Consider the following 22,889-nt stretch of genomic DNA (forward strand, 5'->3'; position numbering starts at 1 on the left):
TTATGAAGTTGCCTTATACTAAGCTAGTTCACTTGATCATCAATTGGGTAGGACAAGTGTCCTATCCAAGTTTGGGAGATGTGTACGCTCCCATTTGGTGATGGGGTGTGAGTGAAAAGCAAGGTAGGAGATGGAGGAAGTGATCGTCTTTGAGGCTCCATCCTCCCCAGCAGCTGTACCTAGCAAGCCTCACACACAATCACTTCTCCTGCCTCCTACCTTGCTTTTTATGATTGCAAAATCAGAGTGTGCACAGCTCCTGGAATGGGTTAGGACACTTGTTCTACCCAAATCACAATTGTGTGAACCAGCCTACTGACTGGCAGTGTCTCCAAGGTTTCAAACAAGGCTATTTTCCATTCCTGAAAGAATCCAAATCTTATATACTAATTTTTAATATAATAATAAAACTGTATGGCTGAAAATCTGTCCAACTATGTTATACATAATCTGAATGAATAAAACTATGTCTTCAATAAAATTTGTACAAAATGATCATTGAGATAGTCTACGTCCCACTGGAAGGATTAGATTCAATAGTTCATTTCAAAATTGCCAATGAATTGGGGGAAGTGTAGATGAATATTCCCAGTATCATGTTTTAATTAGAAGATGAAGTATCATATCATAATTTTGCCAGCATCTGATCAGTCTTGTGCTGTCGCCAGACACGTTTCAGCTATACTAAGTCTTCAGTGTCAATTAGCTGAAAAATTATTTCTACTAGTGGTCTTCTCCAGTGTGTTCTCTAATTTTTTTCATCTGTGTGCGGAATGAGTTTTGTTCTGGGCGGCAGTATCAAGGCAGTGTGCACGCATGTGCATTCGGAGTGGGGCCTTCTTGATTCAACCTGAGCAGGATCTAAAATTAACTGAGTGGACATCAAAAAACTTTTGAGTGCACGCCTTTAGAGGGAACACTGGTCTCTACCCAACATAAGGATTGAACTGCCGTTTGCTTTTATCATGATATGATACTTCATCTTCTAATTAAAACATGAGACTGGGAATATTCATCTACACTTCTCCCAATTCACCGGCAATTTTGAAATGAACTATTGGATCTAATCCTTCCAGTTGGACACAGACTATCTCAATGATCATTTTGTACAAATTTAATTGACAATCAGATATAATAAATCTGAATCAATAAAAATATGTGTAATGTAGTTGGACAGTTTTTCGACCATAGTTTTATTATTATATTAAAATATTAGTATATAATGTTTGGATTCTTTCTTGATGCTCTGATATATTGTTGAATCCCAACGGGGTTTTGTTTTCTCTTATTTTCCATTCCTACCTGGAGAAGCCCGAGGCTGAACCTGGGCCCTTCTGCATGCAAAGTAGATGATCTGCCACAGAGTTACAGCCTCTCCCTTCCCATGTAGGGGCCCTAAGTCCTAAGGATGTGTAAACACAAGCGCATATCCTCAAGGTAATTGCAGATTGCCATCTCTGAAACCTGTAACAACTGGCTGTGGGCTTCAGTAAACTGAAAAGAGTTCTTTGGAACTGCTGAGGAATGCTTAAATTCTGAGTAGTTGGGATGCTAAAAAAAAAAAAAAAAAAAATCCTGCCAGCATACTAGGTCAGCAAATAGAACGATTGCCAGGAAGGGTTACAGCAAAGAGCAGTAGCATTGTCACTATGGCAACTGTTAGGCTGCGTGGATAAATGTGTCAGTGGAATGTAAGTGTGAATGGGGTTGTCTGTGAAAGTGGAGTTCTGGTCATGGGTTGTGGGAGGGTGGAATTAATTTAGGCAAATGCATCAAACTTTTTGTGGATCTCCATTTGTTACAAATTCCTAGATTTCAGGAAAAAAAGCAGCAGGATTTCAGGTATTCAAGTAGGCAAGTAGCTGGACCAAGCTCGAAAGAGCTTTTAGACACCCCAATAACTTAAACACCCCCTAGTTTGCTTAATGATTCCTCCCTCCTCACATGCTCTATTTAAAGCTGCTTTGAAAATGCCAGGCCTTCGCAGTAGTGGCTTCCAATGGGGCATGGCGGGGCTGCTAGAAGAGTGATAAGGCCAAAGCCCTATTGGATATGCAAAACCAGCTGATTATTTGGATCCTGGCCCTAATATTTAGAATAGGTTTTGCAAATACATCCTTACTTGGGAGTAAACCTTGTGTCACTGCTCTCTAAAGCATGCACAGAATCCGACTGAACAAGTACAAGTATAGCTCAGGTAGCTCCCAGTTCAGATCCGATCTCTACCACTAAATTCATCACACAGCCTGAGGCAAGTTGGCATTCTTTTTCCCTTCTTAGTTTCTCCATCTGCAATATGGAGACAATATTGGCATACTGTATAGCACGGTCACAGGCAATATTGAGATAATATATGGAAAGAGTTTTGGTCAGTTGAAATGTATTATATAAACGTTGAAGTATTTTCCTGGACCAGTTGCATACATGCTATAGTTATTGCAAGGCTTTGAGAAGAGAGGAGAGCTGGTCTTGTGATAGCAAGCATGACTTGTCCACTTAGTTAAGCAGGGTCTGCCCTGGTTGCACATGAATGGGAGACTAGAAGTGTAAGCACTGTAAGATATTCCCCGCAGGGGATGGAGCCGCTCTGGGAAGAGCAGAAAGTTTCAAGTTTCCTCCCTGGCAGCATCTCCAAGATAGGGCTGAGAAAGATTCCTGCCTGCAACCTTGGAAAAGCTGCTGCCAGTCTGAAGACAATACTAAGCTATATAGACCAGTGGTCTGACTTAGTATATGGCAGCTTCCTATGTTAGAGACCCTGTCATTTCTGTGTTATGTGCAGCCACTGGTGCTCTGATTACACAATATATAAACATTTGGTTGGGGATGGAAGAAACTCCAAAATGAGTAAGCAATCTTTGGCACTCTAGCTGCTGTTGGACTACAACTCCCATAATTTTTGCTGGGGATGATGGGAGTTGTAGCTCAACAGCAGCTAGAGTGTTAAGATTACCTATCTCTCCTCTAAATGATTTCTCCCAATCCTTCAACAGCAGGACACTAGGAATACTTGTTGACTGCAGAACTTGAAAGAGCCCTGTGTCTGTGGGCAGAGGATGATCCATGTCCAAGGGAGGAAAAAACTTGAGACCTCTCCAGTTTTGCTGCCAGCTCCTTAATCTGCTTTAATTATTGTTCATTAATCCTGACAAGCCTCCCCAGATGCTGAGCAACAGTTTTCCAGATGAGGAAGATGGGGCAACTTGCAAGCTCATTGCATATTGGAGCATCCTTGTTTTGCCACATCAAAATTGTGGCCGGGGAAGAGGCCTTATTTGCCCCACCAACAGTCCAGATGTGTGAACTGGCCCTCTTTCCCCTGGCCTCATCCCAAGGCTGTTCACACTCCTGGCCCTATAACAGAAAGTTCCACTGGGATTGTAGCATGCAGGAGAAACGTATAGAAAAAAGATTCTTCTGTTTGGGAGGCCAGTGGGGTTGAGGGAAGCCTGCACCTCAAAGCAGCCCAGGCACCTAGAGGAGTCTAGAACTCTCTTCCTATAGCAAGGAGGTAGCAAGATTGTTCGGAACAGGTTCTGCACTTGTGAGGAAAAGAGTGGATGACTGCGAGAGAGAAGAGGGAAAACTTTTCCCAACAGTTACTCAAATCTTCCCAGGCACATTGTGTTCTCAGTAAGTGGGCTGGGCACTGGGCACGTATAAGGTCCGAGTACCTTGCTGTTCATTGTGCAGGTATGCCTCATGAAGAATGGGCAATTGAGTTCAGCCTGAGAACCTATAGCTCTGACCCTTTCCCTAACATAGTTCAGACGTTTTTGCTTCAGAGGACCTCCTAGCTTCGCAGTCTCCTGTCTGCAAAATGTCACGTTGCTCTGCTGGGCATCTTCTTTTCTCCTTTAGTCCCCCAAAGGTTGAACTGGTGGTGCAGCTGTTAATTGCTAAAAATCTTCCTTACTGGAGGCAGCTGCCTCTCAGCAAGCTCAATCATATATATTATATTATATATATAACATATAATATACACAGCATCATTTGAATGATTCATATAAGCACAAAAGCGCTTCTGGCAGGCAATTCTTTCAGCTTCCAATACGCGTGCGGCCTTTTTCTTTTCTGGTTTTTAAAATCCTGGGTGGGGAATATTTTGATTTCCCTGATCCCAGTTTAAGGAGGAAAGTCTGTTTGTAAGGGTATTCAATGGAAGATGCAGGCTTGTCGTCCTACGGTATCATCAGGCTGGAAAAAAGGTTTGGTTGTCCCCAGCTGCTGCTATCAAGTCCATGGGCCCACTCATTTTGTCCGCTTGCAGCCTCTGCTTCCCCACAGGCATCACATGGTTGGTGGGGCCAGTGATCTGGCGTCTCAGCTGGGGCTGTGAGCAGGGCTGGGTTCAATGCTGTCGCTCACCAGGCACTCGTTTGATTTAAGGCTGGCTAAGGACTTGCAGCTAGGAAGAGAGGCCAGAGACCCACAGAGGCCTAGCATGGATGGGGTTGGGTCCTTTCCTAGGGAGAAAAAGAAGAACAATCTTCAAAGGAATGCTCTACAATGGGGTGCTTTTTTGTTGCGCTGCTGCAAGGTTAAGGAATCAAACCTTAATCCTTAAAGTGAGGGTCATTATTTGTACAGGCTACAGGTGCTTGAGGGTGTGGGACATCTGTTTTAATACATTCTTCTAGGAGAGGCTTGATTTAAGGTAGGGCTCAACCCTGGATCCTCTTTGCATTGCCAGTGCCCAGTCCCAGATCATGTGTTCTAATAAAGTAGAGTTACTGTGAGTGTGTACAGGATGTATTTCTTTCCTGATTGAGGAGCAGTCCCCCTCCCCACAAAAAATAAATATATCTGGGATTAAGGAGCAGGGCTTTATGGCTTGGAACATATCTCTTCCAGAAAGCTGAAGAAACGTTCCATGGGAGATAGATGTCCTCTTCTACTTAGACTATAAAATCAGGTACTAATTGCCAATTAGATATTCACTCTTCCTCAACTTCAGATAGTGGAGGCACACTCCCACCCCTTAGATTAACCCTAGTATGTATGTACATGTGCCCACAAAGAAGCCCAGGCTGTGTGCATCTGTGTGAGTCACTGTTCTGGGAATGCCTCCTGATTGGAAGGAAGAAGGCCCAGAGCAGCAACATGTGAAGAGATACAATGGGTGGACTCCTCTCTGAGAGCAGGCAATTCTGGTGCATCTCTGTATTAGGGTCTGTCTTTGGATGCTTTAGTCACATGTGCTGCAGAGACCATGCAGAATGATCTCCCACTGAGTAAATGCTGATTGGAAGGAGGCAAGCCCCCCCCCCCAGCAGTGACTCATGCAAGAGACCGCCTCCTTTCAGGGCAGGTGGTTTGCTACATCTCTGCATCAAGAGTTACCCGATGGAGGTTTGCTGGAAATAGGCAGGCCAGACAAGTACACCATGCAGAAACTCAACAGATAGCTTCTACTATGAGGTGGGTATTCTGGGCTTATATAAGCCGTTACATATTAGATAAACTGGTTTTTGTGGCAGTGGGGTGGGTGGGTAGGATTGTTCCATAGCCCCACAAAGCCAGGGTTTACTCTAGAACTCAATGTTAGGGCCAAGACTGCCTGGGAAGATATGAAACAGCGGTCTCCTCCCTCACTACAGCTATACTACAGCTGCGGTTGCTGCTACAGCTTTTTGTAGGGAAGCCAAAGCCCTGCTGCTTGCTTTCTAAAGGAAGCACAGATTTGTTCAAGCCAGCCTGAAAGTTCTTACCCAGCGGCCCCCACGGCTCTCCTTCGCGCTTTCCTTCACCCAGCCTTTGGGAATCCGAACTCAGGCTAATTTCTGCTGACAGCTGGTCTGTGCTCATGAAGCTGTGCCTGGCAGGAGGGGTGGAAATTTCAGCAGGTTACCTACATCCACTTCCCACAATCCATAGCAGAATCTGAATAGTTCTGGGCTGGCCAGAAAACCATAGTTTAGTGAACTGCCTGTGTAGTTCTGATCCAGAATCAAAATTCTTCCCCACAAAATATATATAACTCTGTGTATACCTCTTTTCCCAGCACGCTCCCCCCCCCGCCCCAAGTCCTTAAAGTGCATAGTAAGCTTAGGCAATACAACATGAAGCAAATCACCTGTGATTCTGCCCAACTTAACGTGCATGCGCAGAGAGCCCCAGAGTGGGCCGAAAATGGCCCAGTCTCTCATTTGGGGCACGGGCAGGCTCAGAGAAGGAGCTCTTGCTGCTGCCACTGCCTCCCCCATATTGGTCTCCCCTCACTTCACTCCGCCAGCCGCCCCCATTTCTGCTACCATCCCTGCTGTGCAGCGACAGTTGAAAAAAGTGATTAAAAATATTTAACTTGCCCTCGACCCCACCCCCCAAGTCTTCAAGCCAGGGTGACAAATCTTTTTTGCCTACAGGCAGCAAAAAAGTTTAATCCACCCCTGAGAGCAACTGGCCCAATCCATCCACAGCACAGCATTCCTCCAGTGGCTGTTGCTGGCTGTGAGCCTTTTAGAGATAGGGATCCATTTTATTTATAGCAATGTAAAGCGCTTTGGGAACATTTTGTTGAAAATCAGTATATAAATATTAGTCGCATCGTTGTTGTATCGAGGCTCACAATTCCCTATGGGGAATTTTAATGCTAGACTCTTATGCATGTATTATCCCATAGTAGATATGGGTCTTTCCCCCACTTCCCATACCACAGGTTTTGCACATTCAATAGAGCAGGTCTGCCAGAGGAACCCTGTTCTCACATGTGACTTAGGTTAACCAGCCTGGAAAGATAGTTTCTAAAATGCACAAAATGGCTTTATATACCTCCCCAAGAATTTTGAGGATCTGTGCTATCAGGTTTCTAGTTCTCAAGAAAAACGGGCTGATCATTATGGCTTTATATGTAGAGAACAGATGGTGCCTGAATGGTTTAGTTCCAAATGGGAAGGCACAAGGTTAACCTAGGTGACCTTCTGGCCCCTTCCCAACTTTGAGTCAGCTTCTTAGGAGGAACCCTGTCTTTTTACACACACATGCACATACTTACCTTCTGTACAGTTTGGCTTCTGAGCGGCCTTCATTGTCATTCAGAGTTCCCAAAGAGGGCCACTGGTTCACCAAAGGCGCAGCCATTTCCTTGGCAAGTTGGGTAAACTGGGTGTTGTCAGAGGGGATGAGTCCCGTCCTGGGGGCAGAGCAGGAGGAGGGAAGTCTGATCAAGGAGGAGGGAATGCAGCTAGTCAGCTCAAGGCAAGGGAACCAAAGAACATGACTGTGACCATCCCCCCATTTAAGTCAGTTTCCAGATGTGGCAAAGATGAACACCTTACCATAGAGTCTTGTTGGACCAGGATGGTCTGACTTCAGTCTTGTAGGGTCTACTTTGCTCTGCTAGAATCCCTTTGGTCCACTAATATATTTTAAATTTATACAATGAAGTATGCACCATTAGAAGGAGGACAGGATAAACACGCAATAAAAAAAGCATAAGAAGTGCCTTGCTGGATCAGATCAAAGACCAAATAGTCCAGCACTCTTTGCAAGAATCCCAACAACTGGGAGTTCTACCAGAAAACTGTGGGCAGTCTGCCTTCGGCTCACCCCGCTCACAATCTTCAGGGAAAGTTACCAATCCTGGTTCTGAAATGGAAAGTCCAGTCCAGTGTTCCCTCTAACAGGGATTCCCAGATGTTGTTGATTACAACTCCGATAATGCCCAAGCAAAGGCTATTGCAGCTGGGGATGCTGGGAGTTGTAGTCAACAGCATCTGGGAATCCTTGTTAGAGGAACATTGGTCCAGTCTGATTTCCGAGAGAAAAGATTTCCTTAGATAATGCTTTATTTGTCTTTGTTTGGGGTTAGAAGAGGTTGGGTGGGGAGATGTATGAAACCTCCAAAAATCTTCAGCTTCCCAAATATGGGCTTCATGATTATATATTTATTACACTAATATTCTCCTTTCTTCCCACTATCAAACACAAAGCAGCATCCAAGGGGCTTCCCAGTGGTCGTGCATCCAGTCATTGACCAGACTTAGCTGCATCACATGCCCTCAGACTAGCAAGATCTTTGGAAGAGAATCGTTTTCTGGTAGTGTTCTTGTTGTTTTTGACATTTATTTTAGAAACGAAACATCAGTTCAGTGTGGCCGAAATGAGTTATAGAGTGCCGGACTAGGACAAGGGAGTCCAAGGTTCAAATCTTCAGGTAGTCATAAAGTTTATTGGTTGACCATGGGCCTGTCATGTTATCTCTCAGCCTAGCCTACCTTACAGGATCATTGTAAGAATAAAATGGGGAGGGGGAGAATAATGTATGCTGCTCTGAGCTCTCTGGAGGAAGGGTGGGCTAGAAGTAAAATAACATAACCCAATCATTTCAAGGAGACAAAATGTTTCCCCACTGGGTCTGTTCGTACTATTGATTTAAGTCGGATGAGGAGGAGATTATTGAATTTTGAGGAGGAGGACGTTATTATTACCCACAATATTTCGGGTCCCATATCCCTGAATTATGGAGATCCTCGCAGGTTTCTCAGTTGAACGTTTTAACAGCTGCAAAATTCAAGTTAATTCGGATAGCAACAGAGAGATCACTAGTGACTCGGGGACAAGCTCCTGCTGGCAGTCCCTATGCCCACTGCTACATCCCACACACGCACCTACCATGCCCCCTGTGCTGACATCAGTTGCAGTGGGCATGGTCAGCAACTGGAAGGGGATGCATGGCCCCTCTCCTGCTTCTTCCAAGACAGTGCTCTATTTCTTTCAGAGTGAGGGAGAGAAGAAAAGCAAGCAAGCCAGCACCCAGCCAGCAATGAAGCGCCAGCCGGGAAGGAGTGGCCTGTGCAGCCGCCCTTCTGGGTGCTAGGCCCACCCCGCACATGCAGGGAGCATGGCCAGCCCTCAGAAGGAGGGCTGTGCAGCCCCTCGCCCACTCCTCCCTTGGAGTGAGGGAGAGAAAGCAAGCAAGCACCCAGCCGGGCTTCATTCGCTGGCTGGGAAAGAGTGTGTGAGGGGACACACTTTGTGCTCTCAGCTGGCAAGTGCTTAGTTTGCTGGCTGGGTGTGGGAGAAGGACAAGTGGGTCTCCTGAGGGTGAGGTGAGAGGGCACTGTGGCAGCCCTCCCAACCCTGGTGGTCCAGGGACATTTGTCCCCACTTGTCCTATGGCGGCTGTGCAACTGAATAGCAAGTGTGTGGGGAGGGAAGATCCATTCAAATTCTAGGCAGATTCTGGTTCAGATATTATGATGGGCTGGTTCACACATGTATGTTAATCATTAGATTACTGCAGCATTAAGCGATAACTTGATGTATGAATGAGCCATCACAGATCCAAAAACTCTGAGGGAACCTTCATATAACTTCAAACACAATGCTTTTCAGTGACATCAGATTACAAATCCAGCAGCAAGTTATCAAGTGATAAGACACCTAATCATGTACCTGCATATATGAACTGTTCCCTAAGCTTTCTCTTGATCACATTGCTCTTGTGTAAACAGAGATGCATACAGGCATATTAAAAATTGCATATTAAGTAATGTGAAGAACAGCCCCACAAAATTTTATGTTTACACAGGGCATTGCCTCAGGAAGCCAATATGCACATTAACATCCCAATCTATGGGAACACAGATCTATATTAATACAGCCTTTGGTACCTCCTGCTTACTTTTTGTACATTAATGTGAATTTCCAAAAGTGTGTGAGTCAGATGTTCATAACTCAGAATGCAAATAGTTCCCACATACTTGTCTATATGTGTGGGTTGGCGTTTATAAGTTGGGGACATCCGTAATGTAATATCCTCTGGAGTTCTGTTTGTAAGTATGGGTGTTTGTAACTAGGGAAGGGCCTGTATTTAAAAAAAACAAAAAACAGCAATGCATCTTTATGTACAAACAGTTAATGTGCAACGGAATTCTTGAGGTTGTTTTTGTAAAAGGCCTTCCAGTAACTCGACAAGGAGTTCAGACAGACCCTTCCCAGCATGAGACAAATGGGTAGGTCAGTGAGCATTATTAGCCCCTCTAATGTGGGGTCATGGGGACAAAAGAAGCTTAGAGCAAGAAAGTTAACTACGTAGGAGGGAGATGGTTCCCTTTCTGTATCGGGGGTTGGCTGACAGCAAAGGAGCAGCCAGCACCTCTCAGCATGGGGCAACAGAGCACAAGGGTGGGGCCAACTTACAGCTGCTCTTGCAGTTCCAAGATGACGCCCTCCAGCTCCCGCTTCTCTAGCTGATTCTGCACCTTCACCTCCTCCAGCCTCAACTGCAAGCGTTTGTTCTCTGCCTCCAGATCCTTTAGTTGCGATTCTCTCAGCCGAACTAGCTCCTCTAAATAGCCCTGAGACACAATAAAATAAGTGGGGGAGGAAGGGATTACAATGAGGGAAAAAGATGAACTCAATGTCGAGAGGTACCCTAATTTATTTGATTTTTGGTCTTAAATTGTAGCGGTGTAGAATGTTGTGCATTGTATGTGTTTGCATTATTCATAGGAACCAATTAAAGCCTTAAGACCACGAGAGTTTCAATAAAGAAACACAGAGACTAAAGGTGTTCCCATGAGGATATTTTAAAGCTTTGCTACCCATTGAAGTTTGTTTAATTTGGAAGACCGAGATATCTTCAGTAACACACACACACACACACACACACACACACACACACACACACACACACAGTAATTATGGGTGCTCCTTGGATATTTGACTCTGTAATTTTTTTGTAATCTACAAGTATTCATCCACTTGAAAAAGATTTCATATTTTGAAACTGTTATCCACTGGGTTACCTTTGTGGATTTGTGGAGTGGATTTGTAGATGTATATAAAAACTATAAAAACTATTTTATCTACGTATGGATGATCACAAGAATTTAGATATTGTGTATTCGTATTGTAATTGGGATATTTATTTGTATCCCAATTAGAGTTTAGAATTTGTTTGTTTGTTACATTTATATCTTGCTCTCCTTGAAAGGCTTACAACATTCTTTAGAATTATTATTATTTATTATTATATTAATTAGATATTTTTCATTTTTACTTCATGGTCTGATTTGTATTATGCTGGTTATCTGTGCCTATTTTCACATGAGAAACCCTTGGTTTTAGGTTCCCAAATTGTTTACCTTCCTCCCCTCCACCAAAAAAAAAGACCTCGATTTCAGCTCAGGATAAATTTTCAGGTTCCCAAATCATTATGGCAGCACATATGGAAAATGACTTCCGTTATCTGCAGTGAACTAAGCAGTGCAGTGAAAAGAACAATCCATCAGTGTATGCTGGAAATGGATCAGGCTGGTAAATCTGGGGACAGGGATCCTGGCAGGACTTTACTCCTGCTGTTCTGAATGGCTTTGGGAGATGTTCTGAATGGTCTGGAAATCTATACATGTTTGGATTTCCAAACTTAAAGAGATGCTAATTCTGAGCGATGCATTGCACTTGAGATGCAGGTACCTTTTGTGCATACACAATGCGAAACTTCTGCTCCATCTTGCGCCATTTATTGTACCAACTGTCTTCAGCGGTCACCAGGGGTAAGTAGGGGTGGTCAGGGGAACTGTCCTCACTTGTGCTGCTTTCCAAGCTGCGCCGATCCTCCTCATCACTTAGGTAATCGTAACTGCTCAGAGAGATTGAGATGTTAAGTGTGGAGAAGGCAGCTCCTTTCTTGCCTTTTTTGCCAGACTCATGCAGTGTTTTTATGGGGCCGGATGTAACTGAAGTGGAAACCATGTTCAACCACTACTAATGTTTTTAATGTGTATAGCATGTGTTACATTCCAAAACTGAGCTGTTATGTTTTAGTGGTTTCTTGTTCCTCCCCTGAAAGAAGTGTCCTGGGTGTTTTTACAACTCCTTTTACAGAAAATGTGTTAGGCCCACATGCAGCAAGTGTCATAGAAGGAAGATGCCATTTTTAAAATGGCCCCCACTGCAGTCTTTTATCTACACAGAGGTGATTGATTGTTTTGTTTTTTTAAATGTGGGGAAGTATTCAAAAGTAGAATCCCCTGTCTGTAGTCTGAAATGAAAAGGTCAGTTCTGCGACTTCAGGACTCTACCATATCATTTGCAGTACTCAGTCACTGTTTAGAACGTGTGAGTGTGGTTAATGAAAGACCAAAAGCAGAAGACAGATATCCTTAAACGAAATGTACTTTCTAACCAAGGTAAGATTTGTACTTGAATTACAGACATGCAACAACTTATTTAATTGTGAAAAGGGCCTCTGTTGTTATTTATTGCAAATCTCTAATGCTTAGTAACATCTTCTAGCATAATTTAAGGCACTTTATAAATTTCAAGACTCCGCTAGCTCAGTTCCCCTAATGTAATATCCCCCTGCCCTGTTTACTAAACCTTGCACATTCAAAGACTATCCCCAGATGCAGTAGCTGTTACCTCTGTGTAAACTTCAGGTATGGAGTATAGTCAATAACCACAGGAGTCTTGCCATCCATGATTTCCCCTTTTAAGCAGAAACTGCAATAAACCAGGATGGGAAAGAATGCAAGCAAAAGCAAAGTTATATCAAGGCACTTGCCTTTAGATATATCAAAAGCATCTGCCTTTAGATACCCAGATGGCTTAGGAATAATACTTCTAATACTGTTATAATGGCTCTTCCTCAAGCTGGAAGAGTACATCAGTACATTTCAGTACATTTATCACAACTATCACGGGAACATAGGAAGCTGCCTTATACCAAGTCAGACCATTGGTCCATCTAGCTCAGTATTGTCTACGCTTCTCCAAAGTTGTAGGCAGGCATCTTTCTCAGCCCTATCTTGGAGATGCCAGGGAGGGAAATTGGAACCTTCTGCAAGCAAGCTCGCAGGTGTTCTTCCCAGAGTAGCTCCATCCCCTAAGGGGAATATCTTACAGTGCTTATACATATCTCCCATTCAAATGCAAACCAGGAAAGACTCTGCTTAGCAAAGGGAACAATTCATGTTTGCCACCACAATACCAGATCCCATCAAATGAACATACCCTGAAATTTTCAACTTTGTGTTCTAAATATTTGGGCTGGGCTAAAATGTTGCTAACTGCACAAGACTGAAGCTACTGGACCCCAATTTCCCACTTCTTTCAACTGATGGGTGTGTATGTGTGTGTACACACACACACACACACTCTCTCTCTCTCTCTCTCTCTAGATGGGAACAAAGATTTATTCTGAATATGTACCAAGTGCCCATTTTCCCTTCACCATAGTGAAAGCCCCACTTGGGATTTAGTGTGCAACACAGGGACCCCAAATGTCAAAATGTAGGAACAGAAATATAGGGGCAAGCATATAAATGTTTCCCAGAAGACAGTTTCCAAATGACAGGCATAATATGACAAGCAGCCCTTAAAGCAATTCTAGGACCAAGGATCTGGGGAGTGCACATACCTGAAGTCTATGGCACTGAGTCCAATCAGCATCCCTGTGAGAACTGTTGATTCCTCTCTCAGCATGATTGCCCCATCATCATAAAATCTCCTGTAAGGGAGAGTGAGTCAGGGTATTTCTTAAACTGGAGTGGAATATAAGGGAAGATTGGGCTGTGAGGCTTCCAAAATTCCAAAGACACCTGTGTGGCTTCCAAAGATACCTTTAATAAAACATTTAATTTTTTTTTTTTTGCAAACTTGACTATGGGCACTATATTTTGTCAATAGCTGGATAATGTGCTGTAAGCAACATTTTATGTGTTGGGTATTTCCAGCTGGGACGTGAGGAAGGATCCACCCCGTCTAACTGCTTGGCTTTTGCATTTTTTTCTGAGGCATGAGAACCTGCCACAAGTAAAACACATCAGGTCACAAGGACTTCATAAATAATCTGGAGTCAGGGATGGGCACTGAGCTGGCCAAGTCTGTGGCAGATGACGCCAAATTATTCAGGGTGTGAAAATGAAAGTGGACTGTGAAGAGCTCCAAGAGGATCTCTCCAAACTGGGAAACAAAATGTCAAATTCCCTGCTAACTGATTCCCTGCACCTTTTAAAAGTGGTGATTCTCTTTATTTAACAGGGAGAGAGCAACTGACCATCCCTAGCACAGCATCCCTCCAGTGGCTGTTGCTAGTGTCTGTCTTGCATTTATTTTTTAGATTGTGAGCCCTTTGGGGATAGGGAGCCATTTTATTTATTTATATCTATGTAAGCCACCTTAAGTGGTGCAGCAGGGAAATGCTTGACTAACAAGCAGAAGGTCGCCAGTTCGAATCGCCGCTGCTATGTTTCCCAGACTATAGGAAACACTTATATTGGGCAGCAGCGATATAGGAAGATGCTGAAAGGCATCATCTCATACTGCGTGGAAGATGGCAATGGTAAACCCCTCCTGTATTCTACCCAAAGAAAACCACAGGGCTCTGTGGGCGTCAGGAGTCGAAATCGACTCGACAGCACACTTTACTTTAAACCGCTTTGGGGACTTCTGTTAAAAAGCGGTATATAAATATTTGTTGTATTTATAAATGAGGTTCAAAGTAAAAAAAAAGTGTACAGTGATGCAAATTGGAGGAAAAGATCTTCACATATTGTTTGTTTTCTTTATCATATTTATATACTGCCTGATATGTGTATCTCTACACTTTATATACACTGACGAAGCATTCTAAACTTTCATGTATATACTGATGGGTCTTCTGAACAAGCAGTGACTAAACAGGATGCTGACTCTCCCTTTCCTTCAAGAAGTTCCTCAAAATTCACCTTTCCCATAAAGCCTCTGGAACAATCTCTTGGGAGCCAACCCCCTGATATTTCACCATTTGTTAGTAGTCCACTCCTCCTCAAACCTGGACAAATTACACTATGGACTATTGTATCTACACACTCTTCCTCATTGCACAAGTTGTTCCACTCATATAATCATGTCAGAATAACTGAACAACTAAAAGAAATGGATGTTTCACAGGATTAGGACATATCACACACAGGACGTGGAGAATGCACCATCAGGACCCTGAGCAAAATCTACCACAGCAATCAACAAACAAAATTTCCCAAGGAACTTCAAAAATCAACACATTTATTGTGCTATTTGCTTTTATGGGCCAGAGTCCTCTTTGTCAGATGCAAGCAAGCTCTAACCCCCCAAAAGTGTGTGTGTTGGGGGGGAACGGTATAGATATAAAATAGTTTTGTCCAGGGAGACTGAATGGGTGGGTTTTGCTTAAAGGTTTGCATCAAAATGTAACTATAGTGCTTTCCAAATCTACAAAACCTGTTTGACCACAGAGACAATTGGGCAGCAGAAGCGGGGGGGCGGGGAGGGTCTAATCACCATGGGAAATGATGCTTTTATCAAAGAGCTACTCAAAATTCCCACCTGGTAGTTCTGGTATCCCGCAGTGCTGTGGCAATATACTCTGACATACGCTTCTCCATCAGTGCCACACGAATCCATGCCCGACCCTATAAAAGAAAATTTGTTACGACAGATAGAACTACAGCTGGTTGGAATGACAACTTTTTAAAAATGTACTTTGACCAACTAAAGTAAACTTAGCATCAACAGAAAGCTTAGTTTGTGATGAACCAGGCTTGTGATTGGTTCAACATGGCTCCAGATCATGACATAAAGATGGCTTGCGGGGCAAACCTGGGAAACCAGGATGAAAGAAACCAGTTATGTGCTCCTGTCATACCAATGACAAACTTGGATCAATATTTTTTCCTAGGAGGTGCTGTGTAGGTTGTCATCTCTCACTCAGACAGTTCCCTCTCTAAGGCTGCAGTCCTAAACTTACTTGCCTCAAAGCCAGTTCCATTGAAATAAATAGGCTTATTTCTGAGTTGAGTAAACATAGATTGTGTGGTTAGGATTAGACTCGGTGTGTGTTTCCTATGGCTAACATGATGCACATGTCTGACGTGAGCAGGAAGAGGATGCAAATAGGATAATTGTCTATATTTGGGGCCACATTTCTGAGTAGTCTCCCAACTCCAGTGCCCATTTTGGGGTAAAACAGAGGTCAGAGTTCGGTTTTGTGAACCTAGCAGTTTATATGAAACCAATATTGGTTTTCCATGGATGGCATATTATTTTGTTTGTTGTTAAATGTCCAAAGCCTCTCAATTATCTATTTAGTGTCTAATTTGATGCTTCATTTTAGATTTAGAGCCACAAGGAGTATTGGTAAAAATTTATACCAGGGTACTGTTAAATCTCCCTTATCATGCTGTAATGTAACAACCTGTCTTTATATCTAACTTCAATCTATCTATTGATTCTAGTACCTTTCCATACCCTGTAGTATTTGGCCTTTCCTTTCCAGACAGAAAGGAAGCCTGCCTAGTAAATGTAGATACCAGGGATAGTTTCAGGGCTAGGTAAGACTTTGATTCCCAAATGTTCAGAACAGATGCTAGGAAGGGATTGTCTTGACATATGGTGAGTGTCTCTTTGTTCTTCATCCAGGATCTGGTTGTATTGGAAAACATTTAGTTATCAATAATTTACTTTTTCAGACCAAAAGTCATAAACAAGGAACAGTGGAGCAAGCGAACAGACTCGACATTCTATATGGTGCGGTCCGATGTCAACATCCATAAGAACCTCACAAATAAAATCTTCAAAATCAAACATTTTGTCTTTAGCCTCAAAGGTTGTGAGTACAAAGTCTCTACTGACAGGGGAAGCTGTCCACTGCATCTCTATATGCTTTATGCATTGCTCTGGCCTTACTTCCAATCAGCCTCAGTTGGGGGCTGGGGCGGCATGGGGGGAGAGACAGCAGAATAACCCTTGTCCTCAGAGGAAGCTGCTCATTGCATTTCTGCTCGAGTCGCTGCTCTGGGATGGTCTTCTGCAAACCATGAGGTGAACCCAGATCAGTGACACATGCAAAAATAATATGTGGGTTCAGGGCCAGCCCTAGGGTTCTTGGCACCCTAGGCAAAGTCTGAGTCCCACCCCCAACAGCCAAGAAGCGCAGAGTCCCCGCTTTAACTTGAGCCACACAGGCTGCTCGTTCGCAAGGTCAAATACACAGCCTGTGCGAATTGAGCAATGAATGACTAGCCTGCACTAGTGTGAGGATACAGTGGGAGAGAGTTCCCAGTCTATTGTGGGGGCAAAACTCTAACACTTCAGAAATGAATAGATGCTGCTGCTAATTTGGAAATCCAGTCTGAGACCATTTCTTTTTGAAAATGAATGCTGAGGCAGGCAATGTTTATTGAGGACTGAGGTACAATGAGCAAAGACTGTGTATTTTGGGGAGCAGAATGTGCAGGCCCTTTGGAGAGCAGGATGCAGGATTACATATTACATTCTTACACCACTGTGCAGTGCTTCAAGAGTGGAATACAAGAGGAAGAGGGAGAATAACTGGCAGTGCTATGTTCTGGCACAATATACATGCACCACCAAAATTGGTGCCCTAGGTGACTGCCTAGGTCTGCCTAGTGGATGGGCCGGCCTTTGGTGTGCTTCACTCCAGCCTCAGAGACAAGATGCTGCTAAATACCAGTTGCAGAGCAGCAACAGTAGGAGAGAGAGCATGCCCTCAGCTCTTGCCCGTGGGCTTCTCGGAAGCAACTGGTGGGCCATTGTGTGAAACAGGATGCTGGACTAGATAGGCATCCGGCCTGATCTAGCATGGCTGTTCTTATGTTCACTGGTGTTGGGTAACTCTTGTGTATGAGTGAAGTGTCTCCCAATTTTAATTCAGAAAATAAATGTGCCTCAGTTGTCAGAAGTTTGTGAAACACTGCTCTAGGTGTTCTTCCTGAAAGAGATGTCCACAAAAAATGATGCATTCCTTGGATGAATCCATTGCCCTACCCACCCACCCCCCGTGCACTCAGCTGCATGATTGAAAGTGCTGGGTAGGCGGGGCTTGCCTCAGTCCATGAGGCCTTCTGACCTTGGCTCTGGAGGTGCTGATGTTTTCCATGTTTTCAATGCTACTGACGCAGTTATTCGGGACCTTGCTGCAGGCCAGGCGAATATAATCCCAGAAGCCGCGCTGCCCATCGGAGCTGAACCAACTGACAGGACCTGAGGGAGGGGATGGGACAGGTTGTGAGCAAGAGAACATCCATGTACCAACCATAAATTCTGGCCACCCATGGGTAGTGCAGTGGCCAAGCAACCAAGACATAAGTACATTCACGTCTTGCTTGACATTGCAGGAAACTATTATTTCCTTCCCACTCTTAAGTGTCATGTATTAGAAGCCCAGCTTCCCTAAACCAGGGGTCCCCACCCTGTGGTACTCCAGATGTTTCTGAACTATACCATCCCCAGCCATGTAGCTGGGGATGATGAGAGTTGTCGTTCAGCAACATCTGGAGTACCACAGGGTGGGAGAACCCCCACCCTCAACAACAGACCTAGTGGTAAGGATGCTTGGCCAGATTCTGACAGACTCCGATAGCTCTGAACTCTTGTGTCAACAGCAGGTGTCTGTCTAGGAAATAGCTCCTGTAATGCAGTGGCAGCTAAGACTACAACCTATATGTGGGGTGGGGGGACACTGCTAACCATTTCAGCACAGCCATCCAACTCACTGGTTGACCTTGGGCAAGCAACTATACCTCCATCTCAGCCATTCAGCCTGTAATAAGGGAATAATACTGGTCTACTACACAGAGTTGTAGGAGTTGCAAAGACTGGCCCAGAAGCAAGTATACTTGGCCACCCACCAAGCACTCAGGAAGAACCCAATATAATTCATGAATTACACACAAGAAGGGGATTCCCCTGCGCTTGCTCTACCATATTGAGGAAATCTATCTATCAGTCAAAAGTGGCATGCTGTGTCCCCCCCCACACACACACTCACACTCACTGACAGATTTCGTTCTCAGTGTCATGCCCCCACTTGAGGACGTTGGAGAGGAGTGGGGGGCAGGGGACTTACTAGAAAGTGGGGAGGTGCCTGAGGAGGAACAGGCCGGTGATTTGAATGGGGAAGTAGTTGAGACAGGCCAGGGCGAGCAGTTGTCACAGGAGAGGCCTGCAGGGCCGGGTGATCTTGGGAGAGAAGGATCAGGATCTGAGCCAGAGATGGAACGGCCACTATCTCCTCAAGGACGCAGGCGGGAATAACGTCAACAGCAGGTGAGGGAATTACAGAGTAGTAGTCAACTGACAAGAAGGCAGCAAGAGCCGGATTGAATCTATGGCAGCTGGCGGGGGTGGAGTGTTGATTAAGTGCATGTGGCTGTGGACTATAAATTTGGCAGCCTGTGCCTTTAACAAACTGCTGGAAACAACACGTCTAATCTGCTTTGAGCTTTTGTTGGAGAGTTTGTGACTCTGGAGTGGGCATCTGAAGTTTTACTGGAAAGCCTGAGTTATCAGATATGTACTGGGTCTATGGTGCTTTCACTCTTCGATCCTGTATTCATGGTGAGACGGTTAAAACTTACCATTTATCAGTAAAGCTGAAACTTGAGCTACAATTCCAACTGGCTATTGTGTCATAAATCTCTGGTCAGCTTCTTCAGTAGAGTGAGCTTGTGACACTCAGCCCCAGGGGTGCAGGTCCTCCCCTAAGTAGTTGAAGAATTTCCCCAAAGAGTTTCTGTCTGGCAAAACATAATCCCCCCCAAAAAAGTGTCTTTCCTCTCCCACCCACCCCCCAAAATTGAGAGAGAAGCTGCTCCTCAAACTTTCTTTCTGTTTGCACCCCACCTCTGCCCAACACATATATTACAAAGCATGCTGTCTAGTCATAATTCTGAACAACATAGCAATAACAGTAATAATATTAAGCACTCTCGAGAGAAGCATAATCCCTCAGTGCAAGTCCTACCATGGTCTCCTTTGAAACGATGGCTAAGTATGTGTTCTAGGATGGCAGCAAAGTTCACAAATTCCTCTGATGAGTCATCAATGGGTTCTATTGTATATTTTTCCAGCAGGGTCTTTACAGAAAATCTACAGTGAAACATAAAAAGCCATAACCAGGTTTAACAGTGATGTATGGGAGAAGAGAGTGGGAGAAACTGGCTTTTAGGACGTGCTTCCCATTCTTGACCAAGGTTGTGAGAAGCATTTCCTTGAATTCTTCCCAGAACTTGAGGCAGCCTTCCACTTTCTGCCCCCCAAAGACGTGAGCCTTTGCTAGGCTTCCCTTGAACCAGCACTTAGCAGTAAAATGTCAGTTCTGGAATATAGGGTGTGGCCTTTAAGCATGTGCAACGTGCCTTCACTTTCCCACTGAATGTATGCAGCCTGCTTCTCCCAAACATCTGGAAATGGAGGTAGGGCTATTTAGTCACAAGGCTCAAAATCCTCATCGGTTTCTCTCTTCTAATTCATCACTGAATAGGCCAATTAGGATACAGCTTCCTATCCATTTGCATCCTGGTAGTTCTAAAACGTTTTACGGAATCTGTTCCATGTTGACTTGTTTGCTAAGGAACCTCTGAGTATCTGCTGTGGAATCCCCGCATGCTGCAGAGGATTCTGGGATATTATCATTCTATGCTTATTGGGCTCTCATCCATTTACCCTAGATAGAACATACCCAACAAGCTCTGATCTGCAACAGAGCATTGCAGAAAGCCAGTTGTGTCTTTCAGGGAAACTTGCCTGCCATTGCCAGTCTACACTGAGAAAGGATCATAACTCAGGATATTCAAGACTTGAGATGGGTCTATCTAGCCCTGTACTGCCTATTCTCTCTGGCAGCAGCTCTCAGGCAGGTCTCAGGTTCAATCCCCAACATCTAGAAATCTCAGTAGGAAGGCTGAGAATGATCTCTGCCTGCGAGCCACTGCCCAAGACAGTAGACCATACTGGGTTAGACGGAACAATAATCTGACTCTGTGTAAAGCTTCTGATAAGCTTCCAGTGAATCATAACATTTCTGAGAACACTGGCTGAGATACAGAGCAAGGCTGCACTGGGACTGCGAGAGAGCAGCCTAACACAACTTCCCAACTAACTGCACCGGTGCAACAGGGAAGAAGCCATTTTTGACACGCTCCCCTTCCCCAGGAAGCCCACTGTGCCACCTGAAAATGTCCCTGAGGGCTGTGCAACGCTCAAGGGACATATTTTGGGGAGGCACAGAGGGCTTCCTGGGGAAGGGGAGGGTTCCAACAACAGCTGCTTCCCTGCTGCACTGGTGCAGTTAGTTGGGGAGTTGTGTACCAGTAACAATGCAGCCTTGATTTGAATCTCAGTCACAGTTTGAAAGCTCCTGAACTATGCACATGGCTAAATAAACATCAGTCCTATTTTTCTTTACATTCAGAAGAACAGAATTATATTTTCTTAGCTATTTGTTTAAAAGTAGCCACAGTACATCTTTTTCTTCTTCCTCATCTTCATCAGCATCACCCCCTGATGGGCCCCTCCTACAAAATGGAGGCATTTTGGAAAAACACCACATCCTGAGTGTTCTGCAATTCTTTTCTTCCTACTGTCTCTCTCTTCTAGTTCAATGTTGATTATTCCAACAGGCAGGTTGAAATCCGCCGTCCTCTGCCGCCCACACTAACAGCTGGTCCAGGGCCTGTTTGATGCTAAGGTTTGTCAGTGAAAGGCAAGTCGATAAAAACAGATTGCGGTGTGGGGGGAGGCATTTCGATGAAATCTCAACCCCTGAGAGGGGTTTCAGGCACGTGGTGAAAACCAGAATCACATAGATGATGTTAAGGAGAGGAGAGTAGTTACTTGCTGTTCACCACAAACCAATGGGACCAGGGGCAAGGGGTGTGTGTGTGTGTGTGTGTGTGTGTGTGTGTGTGTGTGTGTGTGAGAGAGAGAGAGAGAGAGAGAGAGAGAGAGAGAGAGAGAGAGAGAGAGAGAGAGAGAGAGAGAGAGAGAGAGTCAGCACAATGTTCAGATAAGGGGTTGGATTGCTCATTCAGTGCATCTTATCCACCGGCAAGTGGCCATAAGCAGCAGAGGGAGAGGCAGGGGCGTAACTACTATTAGGCAGGGGGAGGCGGCTGCCTGGGGCCCCCCACGCTTCGAGGGGCCCCCCAGAGGCAAGTCACATGTGAAGTAAGTGTGTGTGTGTGTGTGTGTGTGTGTGTGTGTGTGTGTGTGTGTGTATCAGCGAGGGGCCCATTTTAAAATTTTGTCTCTAGGCCCACTCCAGCCTTGTTATGCCCCTGGGGAGAGGCATTTCAGGATCAGTGTGGATCAGGCAACAGGGCTGTGAATATTCTACAACTGCCAGTGTAAAAGATTATATTGGATGTCAAATTCAATATCCTGAAAATGTGAGTTTCGAGCTCTATGTGTCAAAGCAGCAGCAGCAGCAGCAGCAACAACAAAAACAACAGCAACAACAAGGGAACATAGAAGGTGCCTTACACCAAGCCAGACTATTGGTCCTTCTAGCTCAATATTGTCTACACTGACTGGCAGAGCTGGCTCTCCAATATTTTAGGCAGGAGTCTCTCTCAATCCTACCTGGAGATGCTAGGGAGTGAACCTGAGATCTTCTGCATGATCTTCTGAGTGAACCTGAGATCTTCTGAGTGAACCTGAGATCTTCTGAGTGAACCTGAGATCTTCTGAACCTGAGATCTTCTGCATGCAGATGCTCTACCACAGAACTACACACCCATCCCATTAGGAGAATATCTTACAGAAGACAGTGCTCACACAGTCACCCATTCAAATTCAAGCCAGAGTGGACCCTGCTTAGCAACTCCAGTCAATAGCAGGAGAGGTAGTATTTGTCTCCTCCCCCACCCTTTAAAAAAAAAAGCAGGTGCAAAAATGCATAGGACTGGTCCTGATCCCTAATATGGGATGCAAACAGAATTGAACCATGGAGTCAGCCCCATTAATTGTGCACTGGACACAGCTTCAACAATATTGTTAGTACATCTGGTTGACCATTCCTTTGTTTGGTAGACTTCTGGTTAACAGTCCAGATGTTTCACCAGAGAAAGCCAATAGTCCGAGATTTCCTGGCCTCCTGATTGCTTGGGATCTTTCTTGAG

At 44.6% G+C, this 22,889-nt stretch overlaps 1 protein-coding gene across 2 annotated transcripts in view; it reads right to left on the reverse strand.

Moving 5' to 3' along the window:
• Nucleotides 1-3,099: 3,099 nt before the first annotated feature.
• The window catches only part of RUNDC3A (RUN domain containing 3A), a 31,157-nt gene continuing 11,367 nt past the window's right edge, over nucleotides 3,100-22,889 (reverse strand). Inside the window, exons 2-11 of one of the 2 annotated variants that reach the window (XM_053265496.1) lie at nucleotides 19,733-19,857; nucleotides 17,837-17,970; nucleotides 15,295-15,380; nucleotides 13,367-13,456; nucleotides 12,370-12,450; nucleotides 11,422-11,587; nucleotides 10,144-10,301; nucleotides 6,995-7,159; nucleotides 5,712-5,818; nucleotides 3,100-4,466 (exon numbers count right to left, since the gene is read on the reverse strand). In XM_053265496.1, the coding sequence (XP_053121471.1) occupies nucleotides 4,324-4,466; nucleotides 5,712-5,818; nucleotides 6,995-7,159; nucleotides 10,144-10,301; nucleotides 11,422-11,587; nucleotides 12,370-12,450; nucleotides 13,367-13,456; nucleotides 15,295-15,380; nucleotides 17,837-17,970; nucleotides 19,733-19,857 (1,255 nt within the window). In that variant the 3' untranslated portion in view covers nucleotides 3,100-4,323. The remainder of the gene's footprint in view (nucleotides 4,467-5,711; nucleotides 5,819-6,994; nucleotides 7,160-10,143; nucleotides 10,302-11,421; nucleotides 11,588-12,369; nucleotides 12,451-13,366; nucleotides 13,457-15,294; nucleotides 15,381-17,836; nucleotides 17,971-19,732; nucleotides 19,858-22,889) is intronic. The other variant, XM_053265497.1, reaches the window with a different exon arrangement.

The sequence above is a fragment of the Hemicordylus capensis genome, chromosome 6 (assembly GCF_027244095.1).
Source record: "Hemicordylus capensis ecotype Gifberg chromosome 6, rHemCap1.1.pri, whole genome shotgun sequence".
NCBI lineage: Eukaryota > Metazoa > Chordata > Lepidosauria > Squamata > Cordylidae > Hemicordylus > Hemicordylus capensis.